At 40.1% G+C, this 22,820-nt stretch overlaps 1 protein-coding gene across 3 annotated transcripts; it reads right to left on the reverse strand.

Annotated features, from left to right (window-relative positions):
* Positions 1–476: 476 nt before the first annotated feature.
* Positions 477–19,029, reverse strand: GOLGA7 (golgin A7). Of its 3 annotated transcripts, none has more exons than XM_045779162.2 (6): positions 18,967–19,029; positions 18,617–18,748; positions 12,719–12,871; positions 5,367–5,468; positions 4,260–4,322; positions 477–1,890 (listed from the first exon to the last, which is right to left on the reverse strand). In XM_045779162.2, exons 2-5 carry the CDS (start codon positions 18,725–18,727, stop codon positions 4,275–4,277), a joined length of 414 nt encoding a protein of 137 aa, XP_045635118.1. In that variant the 5' UTR covers positions 18,728–18,748; positions 18,967–19,029; the 3' UTR covers positions 477–1,890; positions 4,260–4,274. The 3 variants fall into 3 exon arrangements, with proteins under 3 accessions (XP_045635118.1, XP_045635120.1, XP_045635119.1); XM_045779164.2 differs by having other exon boundaries at positions 4,260–4,327; positions 18,967–19,019; XM_045779163.1 differs by lacking the exon at positions 18,967–19,029 and adding an exon at positions 18,887–18,960.
* Between the last annotated feature and the right edge of the window lie 3,791 nt (positions 19,030–22,820).

Consider the following 22,820-nt stretch of genomic DNA (forward strand, 5'->3'; position numbering starts at 1 on the left):
TTGTGCTAGGAGCCAGGGTCTTATGACCTTCTTCATGAGTACCATTTACTGTTAGTGGAATTGTGTAGGAAAGAGAAGCTGGAAATTTTATAAAGAAAAATAATCTCACAAAAGTCAGAATATGGACTTATTTTATAAGCGGTTATTCTCTACTAATGCACTTCATCTTAAAAGAGTCATCAGATGATCCAAGATAGTAACAGTAGCTGATATTTTATTCCTAATGAAACATCCTATCTTCATTTCTTTAACTGGATACATTTTTGACTATCAGGGATGATTTCTTAGTTTTTATCTATTTAGCTAACATATCTGCCTCTTATGAGATGAAGCATGTAAAAAACTGTAAAGTGTGATAAGTGTAAGATGTTTGTTGGAAAATATTAAGCTGCCCCGACTCTAGTAGTATTGTTTATCTGCGAAATTTAATGCCGTATCACATTACCAAACCACACCAAATACGACACAGAGACAACTTGTTTAAGAAAAGTTTTACTAATGTGTTCTTATTTCAGCAAAGTTATTGCAACAGGTTTAAAAGGCAGACAGACACACTATTACAGGCTCTAAAGTAACAAAGGAATTTTATACAATTAAAATATTACACAGACCAATGAGATTTACTGAATAACTAACAGATACATAAAAGAAACTAAATCTGAAAGATTAAATCCAGTATTAGCACCTACAGTATCTCTGAAAGTAAAACTTGTAACTGTTTCATTCTTTCCTAATATATTTCTGAACTCTCTCCCGAAAACAGTGCTCTCAAACCCCAAAGATGAAAGAAGGGCATAAGAAGCCCTGATACTAAGAACATACAGCCAAAAGAACTAGAAACACTGACTCAGACTTGAGAGTTTTAGTTGGAAATCACTTAACTTATTGTACTTGAACCAATCATAAGATTTCTGTGCACTGAATACTGTATATGAAGAAAGTCTATGAGTCACAAGGTTTGCCAGTAGGGACAGTTAAAAATTAGCAATATACAGTATTATTCCTATCAAATTTTTTTCTCATAAGTTATATTTATAACAAAACTATAATTAAAATATTTATTATACTTGCTTATTACACATTCAGGGACACAGCAGGGACATTTATGTATTTGATGGTTTAGCATCCACTTTATTGTGCTTGCTTATTTTTGTAAGGAACACGCAACACACACTGCATCTTCCCAACATTCAAGGTAATGCAATAATAACAAAATTCTCCAAAGAAAAATAACTGGAAATTGCATTAAATACTGCTTTAATTAGGAATAATTGCTATCATAAAACAAATAACATCATACATTATTTTTCCAATGAGTTTCAGTCTGAGAAACCGAACAGCAGAAACAGATCTTTAAGATTTCAGTCATGGCAAAACTGCTAGTTCTTCGAAATCCGGGAGATGCATTAGCAAAACCACAGACACAGCCTACCTTTCACCAAAATCCTGGAGAAAAGCATTTGATGAATTTGGGGGCAATAAGACTGAACACTGGCTGAGATACGACTTGAAGTCGAGAGCCACCTGGGAAGCTGGCCCAAGGAATGAAGAGAACCACTGGTACTGGTGGCAGATGAGAAAGAAACTTTGTGTTGGGCTGACCAACGGCCTATTTTATTAATGGCTTTGAATAAAAAAAGTGAAATGCTTCATTGTGTTTTCTCAGAAACTAATCAAAAGATTACAGAGTCCTACACAATTTGGAGACACAAAGTGGATGCTGAGCGACTAGAGGTCATTCCAGGTGTGGAATTTTAGAAAGTTAGTCCTTGGAGTAAATGGCACCGTGGCTCTGGCAGCAGATACAAAGGAATGACGCTCTGGAGAGGAGGTAGGGGACACTCTGCGATCGGCCAGTGGATAGATGAGGGTCCCAGCTGGAGGTGGGATCTGCAGTAGATGCAAAAAGTAGAAGTTTTAGAAAGGGATGCTAAAATAACCTCTACATCTCTCCTACACCAGCTCACAGGAGCTCCTTATAAGTGGGCTAGTTCTGTTTAACGGAAGACTTGGATCTGTACTAACAGACTAAGCAAGGACACAGCTCAACAGTCTAGAAACGCAAGCCCTGGATATTTCATCCCTGAATGATCCTGTCCCAAGAGGCAGGTAGCAGAGCACAGGCTGACGTGGCGAATCCGGGGCCCGGTCACCTTGACGGCTACCGACTAGTCTTCAGCCTTAGACAAGGAACTTGGGTTCTCTGCGCCTGACTCTCCTTGTCTGAGAAAACTGGGAAAACAGTACGAACCTTGTAGGGCCGCTGTGACGATCAGTACTAAGCATTCACAACAGTGCGGGCACATAATGAGCACCCACAAAAGTTAGCTATTTTCATCAGTGCTCACTTATTGTGACCGGGTAATGATATGTTCCAATTTTTAAATAAAGAAGACAATCCAAAGAGAAAACACCATCGGTCTTTAATGGAGCTATTTTAAACATTTTTAATAAAGGCCATCTCCATGATTTGTGTATTTTTTGGTTAAATCATTAACTCTCATGTAATACTTCAACCTGCAGAAACCTTAGAGGCAGAACTGAATTAATTACTCTTACAGTTTCTCCCCCCTCCTCCTAGACCTCCACCCACACTAGATCCTGGGCCCGAGGAACACACAGCTTTAAACTGAACAGAAATATTTGCATTCATGAAACTATCCAGAAGCTCCGAATGTAAATCTTTCCCATTTCAAAATTTCACAGTTGCCTGACTATTGATAGATTAGTCTCTGGTGTGTAATTGCTCAAAACCCCACACCACCTCAGAAAAACATTACATTTAGCAATAATAGCTGCAAAATGAGTCATGACAAATGGGCTGTGCCAAGTCAACGCAGCTGCAACTGATAAAACAAACTTATTCCAATGGCACATAACAAAAACCACACATTAAGGTTCCTGGTTGTGCCACTGAGAAGTGTCAGTTTGGAAATCGTACACGACAAAGTCTATGAGCAAGGAACACTAAGTGTTCCCAAACAAGGCCTTTTTAAAGAAAGAAAACACATGGCAGAGGATGTCATTATTTAGAGTTTTGGCTTTCAAAGTCAAAGAATTCAGGTGACACTTTCACTAGTGCTAAAAGATGGCAGCTTTGGAATGTTGGTTGGTTTATAGGTTTTGATAAATTGTACGGGGGCAGACAAAACGTATCTTTTAAGAAAGTCCTGAAAAAGAAAAGGGAGGATAAACACTTAAAATAATCTGAGGAGCTCTTCCCTCTCCCCATGTTTCTGCTGCTGCAAGTACCTACAGGAAGTATGGTGTAAAAAACAGGTGTTTTATGGTCCGTCGAACTTGGGTTCGTATCCCAAAGTGTGTTAAACTGTAATTCTTTGAGAACACCATTTCATCTGTTTGTACCTTGGTTTGCTCATCTCTAAAATGGGGGAAATACTCTGCACACTTTTTGTAAGAATGAGACATACCATTTATATAACACCTGGCACAGAGCAGGTGCCCTCGAAATGGCAGTTACTACTGCTGCTCTGGGGGGGAGGAGGAGGTCTGCTTTGGCAGAATCGGTTTCTGTGCTGCCTGTTAGTGACAGTCAACTAGAAAAGCACAGCGGCAGAACACTCTCTGTAGAAAGTGTAAATGACCGGAACTGGTAGAAATAATGAAGTGCGATTTTGTTACTTCGAAGGCTGTGCCAATGGACTATGGTTTCCACATGATTCTGCGTCTACACTCCTATCAGTACTAACTAATTTGTTTCTCACGTCTTTAAGGTTATTATATGGATATTGAAGAACATAAATATTCTAAACAAAAGAATTAAATTTACGGTTTTAACCACCAGGATAAGTTTTCGTCTACAGGGCAATGAAGCCACTTAAATAAAGGAAATATTCACAATCTCCCCCTCCACTCTGAAATGTTTCTTTGGTTATTAAAGCCATTCATCATACAGGCAGGGCAATTGCTGAAATGATTTTTATACGCAAAATCCAAAATGATTTTTATATGCAAAATGTCTACGATTGCTTTGAAATATTAAAACAAGACCTCCTTCCCTGAAAAAACACCTGCCAAAACAAAGCAACAACAAAACCAGTCTGAAAACAATACGGAAGGGAAAAATCGGGATTAAATTCTAGATCACTGAATAGAACCTGGGTTAAATATACATTTTAAATCTCAAGCCAATACAGAGAATATGCCATTATCTAATGATTTATTTAACACGGAGGCAAGAAAATTCACGCATGCTACAAATGATAAAAACTTGCATGTAAATCATATAATTTTTTTACCTTTAATTCTACGGTTTATCTTCCACTGCTCATGCCTCTGTCTTCATAAATGGTGATTTCAATCTAAACAGCATAGCTGTTAAGAAAACACACTGGAGAACAGAACATATAAAAGGGGACCGTGGCAAGATGATGTGTATGATCTGCACAGACTTTGCTTTCAATTTCCTTTGCTCATTTTTAAATTATTAAGAATTTCTCCTACTTAAGTTAAACATGATGCTTTCTTCACCTTGCCAAAAACTTTAAGAATGTAATTGCCTGTAGTACCCCACATGTAATTCCCCCCACCCCAAACATTATTTTTTGGAAAAAAAAATTCTGAAAAAAGATGCTATATTGTAGAATAGGGGATTCTTAGCTGAGAACCGAAGAAAGTAATGAATTCAGGGGTTCGAAATGCCCTGTAATTATTTGCAAACTTTCTTGGGAGAGGGTTCATGACCTCTAAAGTTTAAGAACCAGTGCTGCAGAGTATAATAAAACTGCTGAAATTATTATCAGCCGGAAGGCCTGGGATTATCTGACCTAGGTTTTTAAAAAAATTTATTTTACTCATTACTCCAGTTATCAAGCTAAATTAGTTTTTTTGCAATTTTATTTACCAAATTCACTTAGTGAGTTTCAAAGCTCACTGCCTCTAAAAATATGCACAGTGTGTCAAAGGTAATGAAATTATACATCTGGCAGCTGTAACTGATTTCAACTAGTCAGATGAGCCCATGGAGCTGCAACTCATTTGGATGACACGTCTCACCGCACATTATGAGTTTGTGCATTTCAAAGAGGCTTTAGGTTCAGTTTCTGCAGCTGAGATGCATTACTCATGCCACCCCCATTATGACTACAAGATGCCCTCAGAACCACCAAGAAAGACGGTAACCAGAATATTAAACCATCTGAGGACCTGCACAATGCAAAGGAAGGAGACATGCTTTCAGAAAAATGTTGGAAACAGAAGGCTTATGATAGGCATGCAATTCACACAGAAAATTCCTAGGGCAATTACAAGAGAAGGGAGTTAAATTCTCTCTAGCTGCCAAATAGTACCATCGAAACTTTCTTTTTATAGATATTTAGACCTTATGATCTGGACAAAAAAGATACAACTCGAAGTCCTCTCTCAATGGGATCTGTCAGGAGGAGGCCTTGGGGAGCATATATCTTCTCATTCTGCTCTTGAATGTATTTGGACACTTTCTTCAGAACCTGACAGAAAGAAACACCATAGCTTTTAACACGTCATCAGATTTCCCATTAAGTATCAGCTGGATCTCAAAAAACTCAGGCAGTGGAATTAGCTTTTATTTTTATTTTATTTTTATTTTTTTTAAAAGATTTTATTTATTTATTTGACAGAGACAGCCAGCGAGAGAGGGAACACAAGCAGGGGTAGCGGGAGAGGAAGAAGCAGGCTCCTGGGGGAGAAGCCCGATGTGGGGCTCGATCCCAGAACGCTGGGATCACGCCCTGAGCCGAAGGCAGATGCCCAACCACTGCGCCACCCAGGCACCCCTGGAATTAGCTTTTAAAACAAGAAATGGGGGGCGCCTGAGTGGCTCAGTCGTTAAGCGTCTGCCTTCGGCTCAGGGCGTGATCCTGGCGTTCTGGGATCAAGCCCCACATCAGGCTCCTCTGCTGGAAGCCTGCTTCTTCCTCTCCCACTCCCCCTGCTTGTGTTCTCTCTCTCGCTGGCTGTCTCTCTCTCTATCAAATAAATAAATAAAATCTTAAAAAAAAAAACAAGAAATGGATATTCATATGAAGGGATGCAGCTGTGAGTATCTGGCACACACCGGTTGTATACGTCATACAGCACAGCCTGATGGACTCCACAAATTACAGGATCTTCAATGCGGTGTAAGTACCAGTGCATACAAAAGCATGAGCGCCAGCCCCTCCTTCTTACCTGCTGTCGTCTCAATCCTGGATATAGAGAAATAAGTAGATGATTATACACACAAAAGTTGGTTGTACTTTTCTCTTTCCCACTTATCAAATGTTGTTAATGTGACACCAAGGTAGTCCTTGGCTGTTCCCTTTATCACTTAAGAACCGCTGCTTCTCTCCTTGGAATGTTTTTGTAAGTAATGTTTTTGTTAAGTAATGATACAAAGTTGGCCCATTAACAAGATATAGCCCAGTTAGTTTAAAAATGAGAAGTTTATTTCCTTTGTAAAGCATATGGCAGCTGCTATGGAGTTTCTGATGACAGGTGTCTTATATCATTTCCACCACTGCATATAATGCTACTCTGTAGTTTGCTCTTGTGACGTTGATGGGAACTTTGGTTTGTAAGTTTAGCATTAAGGTTGTAAAAGTCAAAGCAAATGCAGACAAAAGCCAGATAGGATACAAAGGAACTTCTGGAAATTGCCAAATCTCTAGCTTTAATAAGGGCAATTTTGAGATAGATAAGCTAGAAGAACATAAATCTTAATAGCTATACACAAAATCAAAGAGTTACATGTTTTATTTCAGATTCAAAGTCACCATAACACTTTTTTGGCTCTAATGTTCAAAAAGGCTTTGATCCAGTTCTTTAATTACTATATATTTTCTTAAATTCATACTACCAGCATATGCTAAAGTCTTGGATAAATGCGATCACAACATAAGGGAAAAAAAGAACTGTATGAGAATAAAGTCAAAGATTAAGAAACAATTAAGTGTGGGTCTGTAACGTACCAGGGCAAACTAACAAAATTAGGATGCTAGAATTTAGGTGCTGTCGTATAAGATGATTTAGAATTTAAAACACCAGGTAGTTCATATAATGAATTTTCTTATTGAAGGGAAATAAAATTTAAGTAGGTTTATTCAAGTTACACCTTTGGGAATACTATAATTTCATGTTCTAAAAGAGCATGCTGTTATTAAAAGAGCAATCTCAGCATTCTTTAGGTAGTGAATTAAGAATACCACTTCTAGGGGCGCCTGGGTGGCACAGTCGTTAAGCGTCTGCCTTTGGCTCAGGGCGTGATCCCAGTGTTCTGGGATCGAGCCCCGCATCAGGCTCCTCTGCTGGGAGCCTGCTTCTTCCTCTCCCACTCCCCCTGCTTGTGCTCCCTCTCTCACTCCCTCTCTGTCAAATAAATAAATAAAATATTTAGAAAGAATACCACTTCTAAAGAAAACATTTTTTTTTTCATCTAATTACCTGAAGTAATACAAGTATCATTCTCATATTCTCATATTTTCAACTCTCAAAGAACTCGAGTGATGCTTGGTCTTTATGGGCAAAAAAGAAATCTTAGGCACTGTATTTCTATCAGTTTGTCAATCATGCTAAAATAACAAATAGAAGTAAGTAGCCCATAAAGGTGCCCAACTCAGGACGCTCGATCTTCTCTCCAATTTCTTTCTTAGCTCACCTGCCAGAACTGGAAATTGGAGAGTCGGTCTGCCCTCATTCCAGTCCATTTCCACTAGGGGGGACAGTCAGAAAAGTGCTTGCATGGCTGGTTTCAAAGAAAGGATTCCCTCAGAACAGCTTTCCTTCCTCTTTCCTTGGGTACAGGTTACCAGCAAAGAAACAGCATGTCTTTATTTGATTTAAGCATAACTTTGTTGTGCAGGGTTTTTATCTAAACTTTAATAACAGTCATGTGCACTTCGGTATCAGTTCAGAAAGGAAACAATGTTTTGTTTTTGCATAAGCTCCAAATCCTCTTATACCACTCTGGTAAAGAGGCAGCACTGTCTTAAACAAGATACTCTTAACTCGTAGTCTCTTTAGCAACGAGCAAGCATTAGCGTGAGTAGACTCGGACCGCATCCCAGGCGGGACAAAGTAGCATTCTTACTCCCGAGAAACTGTATGTTGACATTCGAGTCATAGCTTATTAGTTTTGGTAAAGCAATGTCAAAACAAACTATAATACTGAACAAAATTATCTCTGTTATCCTCAAACCCTCAACAAAACCTCAATCTGTATGATATTTACAAAGCTAAACACAATCAAACCTCATTGAAGACTATTATCCTCCTTGAGAATATTAAACCGGAGAGACCTTAAGAAAAAATCCAGACGTTCAAGAAAAAACACCCTAAGCGAAGCTAAGCAAGAACAGCAGGGTCTCGGTATTTTCAGAAAATATCTAAGTTGCTTCTGATTTGCTCCTTCTACAGATCATAGCACATAAGCAGAAGGGATGCTATGAACAAGGCAGACAGCTACTGAGAGGAGAAGCTTCTACAAGCCCATTTGTTCCCTAATGATAATGGGCAGCAACAGAGAGAAATAACACTGAAGTCTTTATCTTCTTCTGAAATCAATAAATAGCACATTATGGAGGGAAAAAAAGCATGATTGTTCTAGTGAGTTTTAGAAGGCTTATTTACAATTTCAAAAAATTTAACCCACATGACGAAGTGTAAGCATTATATTTGGCTTACTGTTTGTAGACTAAAAATTTTAGTGTTTAAAACAATACAGACTAAATGACTCAATCCTGTCCTTTCATAAAGTGGAAAATAAGAGCACAGAAATTCTTAAGGGACAAACTGGAGAGAGGGAGAGGGCAGCTGTTCTTATATCATTTTATCAAAACTACAAGTATACATTTAATATTTTCTTTTAAAAGTCTAACTACATGTCTTAATTATGACCATTCCAGTTACTCACTTGGCACGATCTATTTATTCACATCCAGTTTCTAAAATAAAATCACCTACTTAAAAAATGTGGCCCCGTCTTAAATTTTGGTTTCTTGACTAATTTTATTTGGTCTTTTTTTTTTTTTTAAAGATTTTATTTATTTATTATTTGAGAGAGAGAGCAGAGAGACACAGAGAGAGCGCGCATGAGTGGGGGTGGGGGAGAGGGAGAAGCAGGCTCCCAACTGAGCAGGGAGCCTGATGTGGGCTTGATCCTAGGACCCCAAGATCATGACCCAAGCCAAAGGCAGATGCTTAACCAACTGAGCCACCCAGGTGTCCCTATTTTTATTTGGTCTTTACGTGCTTTATAATACTCCATAAAAAGAAAGAAACCTTAGTTAGACTTACAAAGTAGTACCTTCTATATTGCCTATGAACCCAAGTTAAAACACGTATTAGGATCAATTTCCACTCTTTCTGATACAGAGAACTGCCTTTCAAGATTAATAATCAAAGGGATATTGATTGATTGATTGTAGGCTCCACGCCCAAGGTGGGCTTGAACTTAACCCTGATATCAAGAGTCGCATGCTCTACCGACTGAGCCAGCCAGGGGCCCCAATAGTCAAAGGGATTTTAATTAAAAGCTGCTAAATGTTTTAAGAAGCTAAATAAGTTAGCAGCTGTTAAAAAAGATTACTTACACCTGAAAAAAGCTGTTCACAAATATCTGATTAAAATGTGTGTGTATATACACGTGAACACGAGTGCGTGTATATACATATATATACATGTACACGCATATACACTAACTTAATTTTTAAATTTATCTTAAGAGAACACTATTTATCAGGCATCTACCATATGTGAGGAAATACATTAATTCTAACACCCATTTTATAGTTGAGAGAACTCAGAGAGATTAATTTGTCCATGATCCCATAATTAATGTAACTGACTTGGCTGGCACCCAATTACCAATTTCTTTTTACAACTGACATTAGAACGAGGTAGCTATCTATTTTAGCAAATGCACATGGATAAATAAAAGTTAATTAAAATCTTACCAACAACTGTAAAAGCTATAGTGAAATGACAGCTCAATTATCTAATACTCCACTAAGCATGAACAAAATTGTCTAGAGGATATAATTCTACCTTACACTGGTAGTATCTTATATTTCTTTAAATGACCATCCTCAGATGGCCTAGTTTCTAGCCATATGAAGTCAGCCTTACCCCTCCTACACTCACTTCCTCGTCAAATCTTGGTTCCACTATCATCATAGTCCTTGACTTTGTTCACTTCTTCCCACCTCTACTGCTCCATTCCCTGTCCAAGCTGTCGTCGTCTCTTGCCTGGATTTCTATGGAGTATCCCACCTGGTTTCCCTACTTCCACTTTTGTATCTCTTTTCTCCCCTAGAGTAAAGGGACTGCTTTAAAACGAAAATCTGATATCAGTCTCCTGCTTAAAATCTTCGAGTAGCTTCCCCGCTGCACTGAGAATGAAATCTGAGCATCTTTCCATGGACTACACACTCCTACATGATACAGCTCCTCCTTCCCTCTCCAAATTCACCTCTGGCCCCTCTCTCCACTCCTCTCCTTCCACACTGGCCTTCTTACAGTTCCCAGGACCCATCGTGCTCTCTGGGCCTTTGCACACACTGACCTCTCTACCTGAATGGTCCCAGGATTTGCATCCTTCATGTAGGATGCTTATAGGTTACCACTTCAGAAGCCTTTTCTGACCACACAATCTAAATTAGGTCTCTCCTATAGTTTTCTATCACAGGAAAGCTTGTTTTCTTCAAGACACTTACCACCATTTATAATTTAGTTGGTTTTGTTTCCTTTGCATCAGTTGTTACCACTAAATTATAGACACCACAAGGTCAGCAATCACATTTACCCTATTCTGTTATATCCCCTGCACACTGTTTAGCACATAGTAGGCTTTCAATAAATATTTATCAAATGAATGAATCCCTTGTCCCTTTACTCAGCAAATGTACTATTAAAGAGAAGCTGCTAAGACAAAACACAGATTGAAAGCTGATACTGATCCTTTAAAACTTCTGATTTTGAATGTTAAACAGGAATGAAAGTTAACTGCTTCTCTGTATGATATGGAAAAAAAATATAAACTACTAATTTAGTTATTTAAATACTCTCTTTTATTAGTAACACTAAGACAATTCATGTCAGGAGCTAATGAAGCATACGGCACCATTTTCAACCAATAACTCACAAAAATACTTCGGCTGCAACTGTTATCTCCTTTTCACTATACAGAGTCCTAGACAATCACAGGGACGCTTCTATTAGGTGAGGTATGATCTGTAATATAGATATCCGTATAGCATTTCAGTTGCTAAGTATGCTCAAAATTAAATGATATATTAGGGGTTTACTGTGATTAACTTAAACTCATTCAGCGAGTGCCTAATACACCCAGGGCACGGTGTTTGGCATGAAGAGGGACACAAAACCATTAAGGCACTGTCCCTGACCTCAAGAAAAATACATACTTGAAGTGCAAATAAGAATGCAAACTACTACATTCCAAAGTCAAGAGAGGTAAGTGCCAGGAAAAGAGACATAAATAAAATGTTGTGGGGATACAAAGGTGAGAAAGAATTCTGATTTAGAAGAGTAAGGAAAAGTGAGATGACAGTAGGACCTAATGGACTTGGTGAGATTTGAACATGGGAAGAATGGCACTGTAGGTGGACGAAAACCTTGGAGGGTGTGCTTGGTGCCCGGTGAGGGAATGAGTTTGGCTGAAAGATGAAGTGAAGGAGGGGTGGGAGACAAAGCTGGAAAGGTTAAGTTGGAGGTCACTTGGAGAAAGGGCTTGAACTTTACTCACTGGCAGTAAATGGGAAGCCAGGGAAGGCCTATAGCTTTGTAAGAGTACTAGAGGAAGTAATGCAGTGTTGTTGTTGTTTTTTTAAAGATTCTCTTTTATTTATTTTAGAGAGAGACAGTGCACTTGAATGGGGAGAGGGGCAGAGCAGGGGAGAGAGAATCTCAAGCAGACTCTGTGCTAAGTGCAGAGCCTGGCACGGGGCTCGATCCCAGGACCCCGAGATCATGCCCTGAGCCGAAATCAAGAGTTGGAGGCTCAACTCACTGAGCCACCCAGGTACCCCAGTAATGCAGAGTTTTATGAAGGCAGCAGCAGATGGTTTGGAAAAATAAAAGAATGGAAGAGATGAAACTCAACAGACTATTTCAACAGCCTAAGAGACAGGTAATAAGGCATATATTAGAACAGTGGCAGAGGAAATCATGAAATGTTAATGAATGAGAAAATGGAAGATGTATCAGTCTTTGACAACTGATAAATTTTCCCCTCTTCTTCATCTTTCACACCTTCAGATGGTACTGAAAAAGGCAGGGTGCTATTAAAACCGGGAGGTGTGCGGTTTGCCTTTTGGACATCTAAGTTGAAAAGCTGGCAACTCCAGGTCTAGCAGGCAGCTGGAAAAAGAAGACGAGAACTCAGGCGGCAGGATAAGATTGAAGAGAGAGACTTGGGGAAAAAAAGTAAGAGGATTCTCAGAAAGCTAGACAGAATGAGAATATAGATTTTCCACAGTCTTCTTAAGTGTAAGCCAATTTGAACATTGGTATATCAACTCCATGTTGACAGATCAATTTTGACCAGTTTCTGAAAGACTCAGGACTCTTTACTAAGTGCTCTAGACACAGGAGCAACAGCAAAACTTGAATTATTATTATTATACATGCCCCTTTAAGTTTTATGGCAACTGCCACCATGTAAGCATGTCAACAACTCACCTTTTTTATGATTTAAGAGATTTTGTGAAAACAAAGGTAGCCTTACCTTCTCATAATGAGTTTCCATGCATAAGAAGATGGTGTATGCTGTTAAACAAGCCAAACAGCCTTCAAGATAGGATTGGCCCCCAAGCTTCTCTGCTTCTGCATAAAGGTTATTTAGAGTTCGAACTGTTTCTTCAAACTGCTGTCTATCAATCTGTACAGAAAAAAGAATTCAAAAATAAGTTTTGGAAAAAAAGATTAACCACTCGCTAATGCTTGCTGTCACTAATTTATTCTGTTTTGTCAACATTCTTATCCACTAGCTGGCAAGCATTTTAGGTGATAAAATTAGGACCTATGTTACTGAAACTGCTCAGTCTTTGTTTAATCTTATCCTTCTTATGGACACGGGGTATCGTCAAGACTCAGTATGGTATCTCTTTATTCTCTATGCTGAGTATCAAGTACTCAGCAATTATACAATTGCTGGGGTACCTGGTGGCTGAGTTGGTTGAGTGTCCGACTCTTGGTTTCAGCTCAGGTCATGATCTCATGGGTCATAGGATCGAGGCCCATGTTGGGCTCTGTGCTCAGCAGGGAGTCTGCTGGAGATCCTCTCTTTCTCTGCCCCTGCCCCCCAGCTCATGTGCTCTCTTTCTCTCTAAAATAAATAAATCTTTTACAGATGTAGTGAAGAGAAGGGCCATATGCACCCCAATGTTCATAGCAGCAATGTCCACAATAGCTAAATCGTGGAAGGAGCCGAGATGCCCTTCAACAGATGACTGGATTAAGAAGATGTGGTCCATGTATACAATGGAATATTACTCAGCCATCGAAAAGAACGATTACCCAACATTTGCAGCAACATGGACGGGACTGAAGGAGATAATGCTAAGGGAAATAAGTCAAGCAGAGAAAGACAATTATCATATGGTTTCACTCATTTATGGAACATAAGAAATAGCAGGAAGATCGGTAGGAGAAGGAAGGGAAGAATGAAGGGGGGGTAAACAGAAGGGGAAATGGACCACGAGACTATGGACTCTGGGAAACAAACTGAGGGCTTCAGAGGGGAGGGGGGTAGGGGATTGGGATAGGCCGGTGATGGGTAGTAAGGAGGGCACGTATTGCATGGTGCACTGGGTGTTATACACAAATAATGAATCATGGACCACTACATCAAAAACTAAGGATATACTGTATGGTGACTAACATAACATAATAAAAAAATATTATTAAAAAAATAAATAAAATAAAATAAATAAATCTTTTAAAAAATTATATAATCCTCCAATCTTTCCATTCACTTATATTCACATTTACTGAGCACCCACCATCAGACAGATGTTAGGACAGGCCTTAGAGAAAGATGAATAAGACACTGTCTCAGTCCTCCAGCAGTTGCGTCATGAAAGCGGAATAGGTATGTAAACATAAAAACATAACAAATTGACAAAGCACTACAGTGGAGGCATATTTAAAGTATGGTGGGGGCACAAAAGGAAGGAGACAGTCTCTTTATCTGGAAAGAGCAGGTAATCTTATTATTTTTTTAAAGTTTTTATCTAAATTCCAGCTAGCTAACATACAGTATGAGTTTCAGGTGTACAAAAGAGCAATTCACTTTCATACAACACCCAATGCTCATCACAACAAGTGCACTCCTTAATCCCCATCACCTATATCACCCATCCTCCCCACCCACCTCCTCTCTGGTAACCATCAGTTTGCTCTCTATAGTTAAGAGTCTGTTTCTTGGTTTGCCTCTTTTGCTCTTAAGAGCAAGTAATCTTAAATTGAGTACCTGAACACTGGAATCTACTGAAAGCTCACACTAAACAAGACAAAATCTCAAACTATCGCACACAACTCTTCACACCGAGTCATTCCTATTACCTTTCTATTCAGTGACACCATTATTTCACATTTACGCTAATACCACCACTGTCATCCATTTTCACTCTAATCTCCTGCTTTCACTTTTTTTCTCCTAATTTTGTACATTTCAAATCTCAATGCTCTGCCCTAGGACTTTCATCCCATTAGTAGAGTATTTCATGCAACACTATCATTCTTAGCAAAAAAGGACAATTTATCTGTCCTTACTCTAGGCCTCCACTCACACATCTGCCTTATTCCTGGAAGGAGTAACCCCTTACATATAAATTCTATCTTTTATGAAGTCTTTTTTTTTTTTTTTTTCCTGAAAGAAAGAATCTTAAGCAGGCTCCATGCTCAGTGCGGAGCCTGACACGGGGCTCAATCTCACAACCCTGAGATCATGACCAGAACCAAAATCAAGAGTCAGAGGCTTAATCGACTGAGCCACCCAGGTGCCCCACTTTTGTGAAGTCTTTATACAGAAACAGACTTGGAAAAAAGTCAAAGAACTTCGATATACAGTTTGAGACAAAACAGTCCCAAGAACATAATTTTTTAAAAATGTAAAAGAATTTATGATTTTCACCTTTAAGCTATTAAAATCCTTTAGGTTAGAGGCAGTTGCAACTATTGTTTTGTCCTTTGTGTGGAAAAACTATTGAGGACTCAATGAGCCAACGGCATGGAAAACTTTAATGTGAACTTTAAAGTGGTGGCGGCTCTCCTGTTTTTCAAAAGGAGCTACTTTTAATTTCCCAGAATATTCAGAGTTTCTGACAAGGGCTGGGTGGGTGGAGATGGTGCTAGGAGCCAGGGTAGCATTCCTGCATTGAGCCACCACTTGAAGAACGGTCATCTGGGGAATCCATGTCAGGGTTCTCATTCCCTGAAAACGGACTTTGTTCACTCCATGAACAAATATTTATAACAAATTGTTATCTTTACTAATTATGCCCAAGTTAACGCCTTCAGTTTGTCACATCAGCAAATCCACAAAAGTCTAAAACATTTCAAACAGGCACATTTGATCTACCTAAAATGTTATGATCTGATAAGGAAAGTTCTTTGAATTATTTACATTTCTTTGGACACAGTGCGATTCAAAACCATGGGATCCAACCCAGAAACATTTTATTTCTTTCAGATCAGAATTATGGTCATGGCAGAAACATGAATTCTTAAAAAAGTTATTCCAAGATTATAATGCTTTACAGGATGGAGGTAAATCACAGATCATTAAAAAAAAAACCAAGGTGAAGGATTTTTTTAAAAAAAGTTTAATAAAAAGGAAATTAAAGTCAAGAATTTCTTTGAAAGGTTATTAAAAAAGAAATGGGGCTAAAAAGCATGCTAGGCAGCAGTAAAGGCAAAGGGCATAACATACAAGGGCTCAACAGAACAAATGTGGGCACTTTCCTCTCACTCACTTCACTATGAAGACCTCCTGTCAGTGTTCTCCCTTGGGTACCTGAAGCTATAAAATTGGGAGATTTGTGAAGTGGGAGCCAAATATAAACTTGTAGTAATAAGAGACATTGAAAATCAGAAGGAAACAGGAATCAAACTCATTTTCTCAGAATTTTTGTTTCCTGAACTATGTCGTAGAAAGCATGGAGCTGAAGCTTAAAGTGATCGTAAGTCAAAGGTAACAAGTCAAAGGTAATTTCTACCAAGCAGATGTAGACACATATTTTTAAAGGTATGTAAGGGAACAAATCCTTCAATTATAGTTCACTCATTTCTCTCCTACCCAGACCAAGGGTGCCTAACATGTCTGTATTTTGGCTAAAGTGAGAATAAAGCATTAAGGACTGTCCTGGCAACAAAGTACTTAAGCATCAAAGTATTACATTCTAAGAGGCAACAGAAAAAGTAAACTTGTCAACAGGCAGAACTTGTCCTCACTCCGAGATTAAAGAGTACAAATATATGTATGTTTAATGCTTTAAAGTAACACAAAACATTTGTATATTAGTTTTTTCCTCTATTAAATTGCCAAGTGTGATGTTCTCATAGAAGGAAAATCACCCCCAGTGGCAGAGCAATCAGTACAATTTCTAGGTAAGTAGTAGAGAAACAAAGACAGAAACCTTTCAATTTTCCATCAAACAAAGCAAGGAAAATTTAAACCTGTAATTTAAATTTGATTTCAGTGCATTAAAAGAAAAAAAAAATCAAAGCTCTCCCAAGCAGTTTAAAGTATAAACTAGTGTTTTAACCCAAACATTTAAAAAGAAAAAGGAAAAAAAAAACCCTCAAAGACCTCAAAGACACAATTGGACAGCACCAAATAACACTCCATATAGTTACAAGCAGTTCTAGGCTATAATCTGAAGTCGAAGAAGTAAAAGGACTCCAGAATTTAGAAACATCAATTTCCTGTAAGAATCAGTGGAGTACTGTGACTACATTGTGTTTCTGTATTCAGACTATAAAATAAGGGCTCTACCACACACGGAGTGGAAGGCCAATGTCTGATTCTGCATACATATATTTGGCTCAGTTATGAGCTGGAAGTTTGACTTTAAAACCTTTAAACAAAGGAATCTCATGACATCCAAATAAGTGTGGTAAAAAGAATAGTTTACACTCTGATTTGAAAGTACATAAATAGTATAAGTCAGAGTTTCCATAAGAGGCTTACAAATAAAACATTTGCTTCATTTCATACAAGCCCTAACATGTAAAACATGTTAACTGTGATGTTACATTATTTTAAAAATAACATTCAGTAGCTCTAGCCAAAAGGCAACTTGCTCAATTTCTACCTTTTCAAACCACGGTGGAAATGTCCACCCAGTGTCAAGCTGAGTTAACTCCACATCGAGAGAATGAACTGCAGCATTTATATGGCATTTCACAGACAAGCTAATCTACAAACCATCTTTATAAAGCATACCTGATCTTTTATTTGCACTTTAAGAAACATACTTAGGTCACTAACCTGACCACAGTTATAAATTAAGTTAAAAAGACACTACAATTGATATACATTGATTTTCCAAACTTGGCAATCAGGTAGAACCACCTACCTGTTACAAGCTGAGGACTGCTACACATTTCTCTAGTATAGACTCATCTACACCCACTTATCCCATGACCAGTATTTCTTACTCCCACACCCACAGCACACCTAATCACCTCTAGTCCCTCACCCTCCCTATCAAGGAGAAAAGAGCACAAAACTTGGTCCCATCTAACCAGAAACTGATCTCTAAAAAGAAAACAGAATGTAAGGTAACATGGCTCAAGACCAAAAGATCTTTCTTTGGGTGGGTAAGCACATGCAGGTACAAGAAAGCACACACACACGCTCACTTCATTGCATTTTAAAAATAAGATACAATGATTTTTCCCCTCTCAGTCTGAATAAAGAGGAAACACAGCCCGTTCTTCCATTTCTGTATGCAGGGTTGCCTAAGGAACCCATATCCTGACGCCAATTTTGATATGCAAGCCAACAAAACACAGGTGGCTCCCAGTGACTGTAACTGGGAATGACAAGTGTAAGGCCTTGTTCTGAGATCTTTCCCTGTCCAGGCCAATCTAATGCTCTGCGTTTCTCAGGTTCCAAGAAGGCCTGTCTGTACTGCCTGGCATGGCAACTTAATAAACCCTTCCTGCCAAGCAGTGCGACCAGCACAATGGCCACAAACGCCAGTCACGAGAATGATGATAATTACTCTTGCCTGGCGAGGTAGGAGGATATAGCTTACGACATGCTGAGTTAGGTGGCTTGGAACCTCAGGAATTAGTTCCTCATCACTGCTGTCAATAACCCGGGGTGGGGGTGGGGGGGCAGCAGGGAAGAAGACGGATGGCTGGGTACAGATTTCCGGCACTGGGCACCACAGAGTTCTATAAGGTCATCACACCGGGGGCTTGGCCTTACCCGTCCTCCTCCAAGCATCGTGTCTTGCTTAGTGGCCCTCTTCTGACCAAGGCTCCTTCTTTGCCTGCCCCTCCCCAGAGCCGCGAGACACTGAGCGGGCCCGGTGTCGGCCCATACTCCCCCCATCCCTGAAGAGCCCCTCTCCCTCGCCCCAGAGCAGGTGCGGGATGCCAGTCTGCGTACCCGGTTCTCCAGCTCCGCGGGGAACTTGGTCTGGAACTGGCACCGTGTGCCACTGCTGTAGTCTCGCTGAATGAATACCTTCCCGGACACCGGCGCCTGCTGCGGCCTCATGGCGAGGACAGGACCGGCGCGCTGCGGGTTCGGGGGGGACACCAACCACGGGTCAGATCCCCGGCCTGGACCCAAGACTCCAGCCCGCCAGCCCCCCAGCCCCACCCACGGGCCAAAACGGCCCAAGGCTTCCCCCACCCCACTCTCCTTCACCCATACTGTCACGGCAGGCCTTTAGTTACAGCCCCGGCCCAGGCCCCGCGCCCCCCACAGCCCGGTTCGGCCCGGGAAACACGAACCCGCCTCCTCTGCCCTCCAGCTGCAGTCGCACCGCCCACGACGTCACTTACGTCCTGCCGCAAAAGGCCTCTTTCCCCGCCCCTCAACTCGGCTCCTAACTCAAGGCCAGGGTCCACCCTTTTCCCGGCCGTAAAGCGACTCTGGTGAGGCTGCGCGCTGTTGAGCGGAGGCGCGCCCAGCGGGCGGGGCCCGGGCCGATTCCGCCTCCCGCCCCTCCCGAAGGAGTCAGCACGGAAGGAAAAGGCTGGGCTGGGAGGGGGCGGCGTGCGGGAAAACTGTGGAGGCTGGGCTCTGCGGGTGGTTGCGGAGGTCTAAGACTCGGTATTTCCCTGTTGTGTCATATCCGTGTTGTGTCATTTCCCTAGTGATGGTCGAGGTAGTTTTTGATCACTGATGTAAGGCGTTATTTTCACTCTGGATTGGATGTCCTAGCTTACACGTGGGACACCACCCGACTCTACAAAACAAACTGTTCACAGGGATCCTTTTGGCAATGGGGCGGGAGAAAGGACAAAGAACCTCCTTGGGCTTTATTATCAAGCATCCCTCCTCCAATTCTCTGAGGTGTTACCGTTCCTCCTACCCCAAAGATTTTCATCCAGCACCCCAGTCTACATCCCTCAGGTGGCCTGAGAGGACAGGCAGCTCTTTCCTTGACCACTGGCGCTCTCACTCAACTCAGTATACTTTTGCAAGGCAAAGAAACCCATTACCGTTGTCTGCTGGTGCCTGGCTGATACAACTTGTTTGCACCACTGTGTCATCCTGCCTTTTATATATTTTTAAAATTTTCTCTTACTGTATTTTAAAAACAGTTTTATGGAAGTATAAATAGCATACAATAAACGGAACATATTTGAATTGAACAATGTAGTAAGTTCTAACATATGTATACAACCATGAAATCATCATCTCTATCAAGACTGTGAACATTTATCGCCCTCAAAATGTTTCTTATGCTCCTTTGTGATCCCTCTGTCCTTACCTCACCCATCTTCTTTTCCCCAGGCACTGATCTGCTTTCTGTTACTATATATTAGTTTGCATTTCCTTGAATGTTATATAAAATGAATCACACAGTATGTCTTTTTTTTTTTTTTGGTTTGTCTTCTTTCACATAGACATTATTTTGAGATTCATCTGTTGTGTTATCAAGAATTCATTCATTTTTGTTGCTGCATAGTATTCCATCATATGGGTATCCTATAGTTTGTTTATTCATTCATCTGTTAATGGACTTGTAAGTTGCTTCCGGTTTGGAGCTCTTACAGATAAAGCTGCTATTGGACATTCATCTACAAGTCTTTGTATGGACATACAGTTTCATTTCCCTTGGGTAAATATCGAGTGTTTAACTTTTTAGAAAACTGCCAAACTGTTTTCCAAAGTGGTTGTACCATTTTACGTTCCCACCAGCCACGTATGAGAGTTACTCCACATTTTCCCAGCACTTCTATAGAGGTATCTTCTTTTGGTTGTAAATTTCACTTTTCTATGACTAATGATTTTGAACATCTTTTTGTGTACTTATTTGCCACCCCTATATCTTCTTTGATGAAGTATCTGTTCACGTCTTTTGCAATTTGTTTTCCTGTTATTGAGTTTTGAGAGTCTTTTATGTATTGTAGAGAAAAGTCCTATATCAGATATATGGTTTACAATCTCCCCCCCCCCATTCTGTGGCTTGTCATTTCACTCTCTTAACATATCCTTGGGTTTGGGGGCATTAGGGTGCGGACATTTCTTGGGAAGGGCATTATTCTGCCTACCACAGGTATGGATTTAAATTCATTTTTTCTCCACATATGATTATCCAGTTATTCCAGCACCATTTGTTGAAAAGACTCTCCTTTCTCCACTTCATTGCCTTTGTAGCTGTGTCAAAAATCATTTGTTTATATGTGTGTGTGTGTATGTGTGTGTGTGTGTGTGGCTATTTCTGGATTTTCTATTCCGTTCCATCGTCTGACCCTGTTCTACATTAAATGTCTACTAGTGTTTTTCTCTAAAGTTGATGCGTCCTTACTGATTCGGTAAGATCTCCTAGGAGTTGTTTTCCTACATATTCAATATTTGCAGTTGGGAACATCCTTAAACAGATAGAACAGTCTCTTGAACTATCAGTCTAGGGGAGTAGACAAAACAGTTTTCATACATTGTGTGAAAGGGTAGTATTTTTGAAATATTTTTCTGTGTACTTTGTCTTTAACTATGGTTTTCCCTGTAGTCCCTGACCACTAAGGCTAGGTGGTAAAACAGCTCATTCATTCATTCATTCGTTCATTCATTTTTGCCCCAGGAAACGGGAGGGAAAGTACAATCCAACTGTTGATACTTGAGAAGAAGAACCTCGGTGAAATAAGAATTGAAAGACAGTAAGTCATCTTAGTGTCATGTCTACTCCCCTCCCCACACATTCATATGTCTATATTCTTTCAGAAAGAACCTGGGAGTGAGGGATAGTGGACACAACCAGAATGCTAGGACAGGATACTTTGCTCAATGCTTCTCAAGATTTAGGCCAGAAGTCCCTCTTTCAGCATAGAACTGGGAACCAGAGCAACACAAGTGCCATACAGGTGACAGATGAGAGAGCCAAGGCTGGTGGGCCAGAGATGGTGCCTCCAAATATCATGTTCTGTAGTCTGGGGAAATTAGAGCAACCTGTGGAAGTGCCAAGAGATCCAGTGACATGAAAGAAGCCTGGGATGGGAATGAGGAGGCTGCGGAATGAAAGGACCTATGGCTGTCCATGCAGACTTCTACATTGCTGGCAGCAGGATGTTCAAAAGGACCTGGTGGGTCTTGCCATGCCTCACTGAATAGTAGCACAAGGTGCCCAGAGACTAGGCAGTACAAGCTAGACCCAAGAGGATGCCAGAATAGGAACCAAATTCTCCTTCCCACAAATCAGAATCTATACAAACTCCTCTAGGACTTGGATTTCCTCCAGGAGAAAGAGGAACTCAGAATTGACTGAGCTCAAAACCTAACCCATATTTAAAAGATGCTTGGAAGTGAAGTTTTCTTGAATGGACAAATTTAAGATCCCCCCTTCTTGTTACAAAATGGGAGGAAAGAGAATAAAAAGAAAATAAAGTTCTATTTCTTTAGCCCACCTGTCCCAGCCTATAAATTTCACCTCTTACAACCCACACCTGGAAAGCTGTCTACCAAAGATGTGAAATCTGATATTCCATATAAATAGGCTTTAACTGAGTGAGGTGGGCTCTCTCCTGACTTATGTTTCTTTTGGGCCTAGTGATTGGGGTTGAGATTCTATTCTACCAAATTACTGAGGGAGGTAGAAGTGTGACTATGAAACTGATTTCCTCCAAGCAAAATTGGTTAAGACTGATTAGTGATACGCTTTTACCCAGTGGCTCCCACACTGCTTCGTACACCCGATAGATGGCCAATCACGTTGGTGAAACACTTTCTTAGGTATGCTTAGATGAAGGACTGTGGTATAGATAAAACATTCCAATTTCTATCAGTCTTCATTTTCCTCCTCCTCCTCCTCCTTCTTCCTTTCCTCTGTCTCTTTTTCAGTTGATTTACTGTTAGTTGTATTGAATGGTCTAGAATGGTTCCAACCTATTCTGGGCAGTTGAACACATTTTGGAATTCTGTACTATTAACTCATATTTAGTTAGCATATTCAGTTTTTGTTATCAGAGAAACCAATAACCATGGTGTGAAACTGCCTTTGGAAAAAATATCCAAATAATTCCCTTGTCTCATAGTAGAAACTTCACTGATAGATTTCCAAGGACTCTAGAAAAGATTTCACAAACTTTTCACATACTGACATTTTAATGCCTAATCTGTTTTCCCTTCTCTGGTTTAAACC

Source organism: Ursus americanus, chromosome 27, assembly GCF_024610735.1.
Source record: "Ursus americanus isolate L20-20 chromosome 27, mUrsAme1.1.p, whole genome shotgun sequence".
Taxonomy (NCBI): domain Eukaryota; kingdom Metazoa; phylum Chordata; class Mammalia; order Carnivora; family Ursidae; genus Ursus; species Ursus americanus.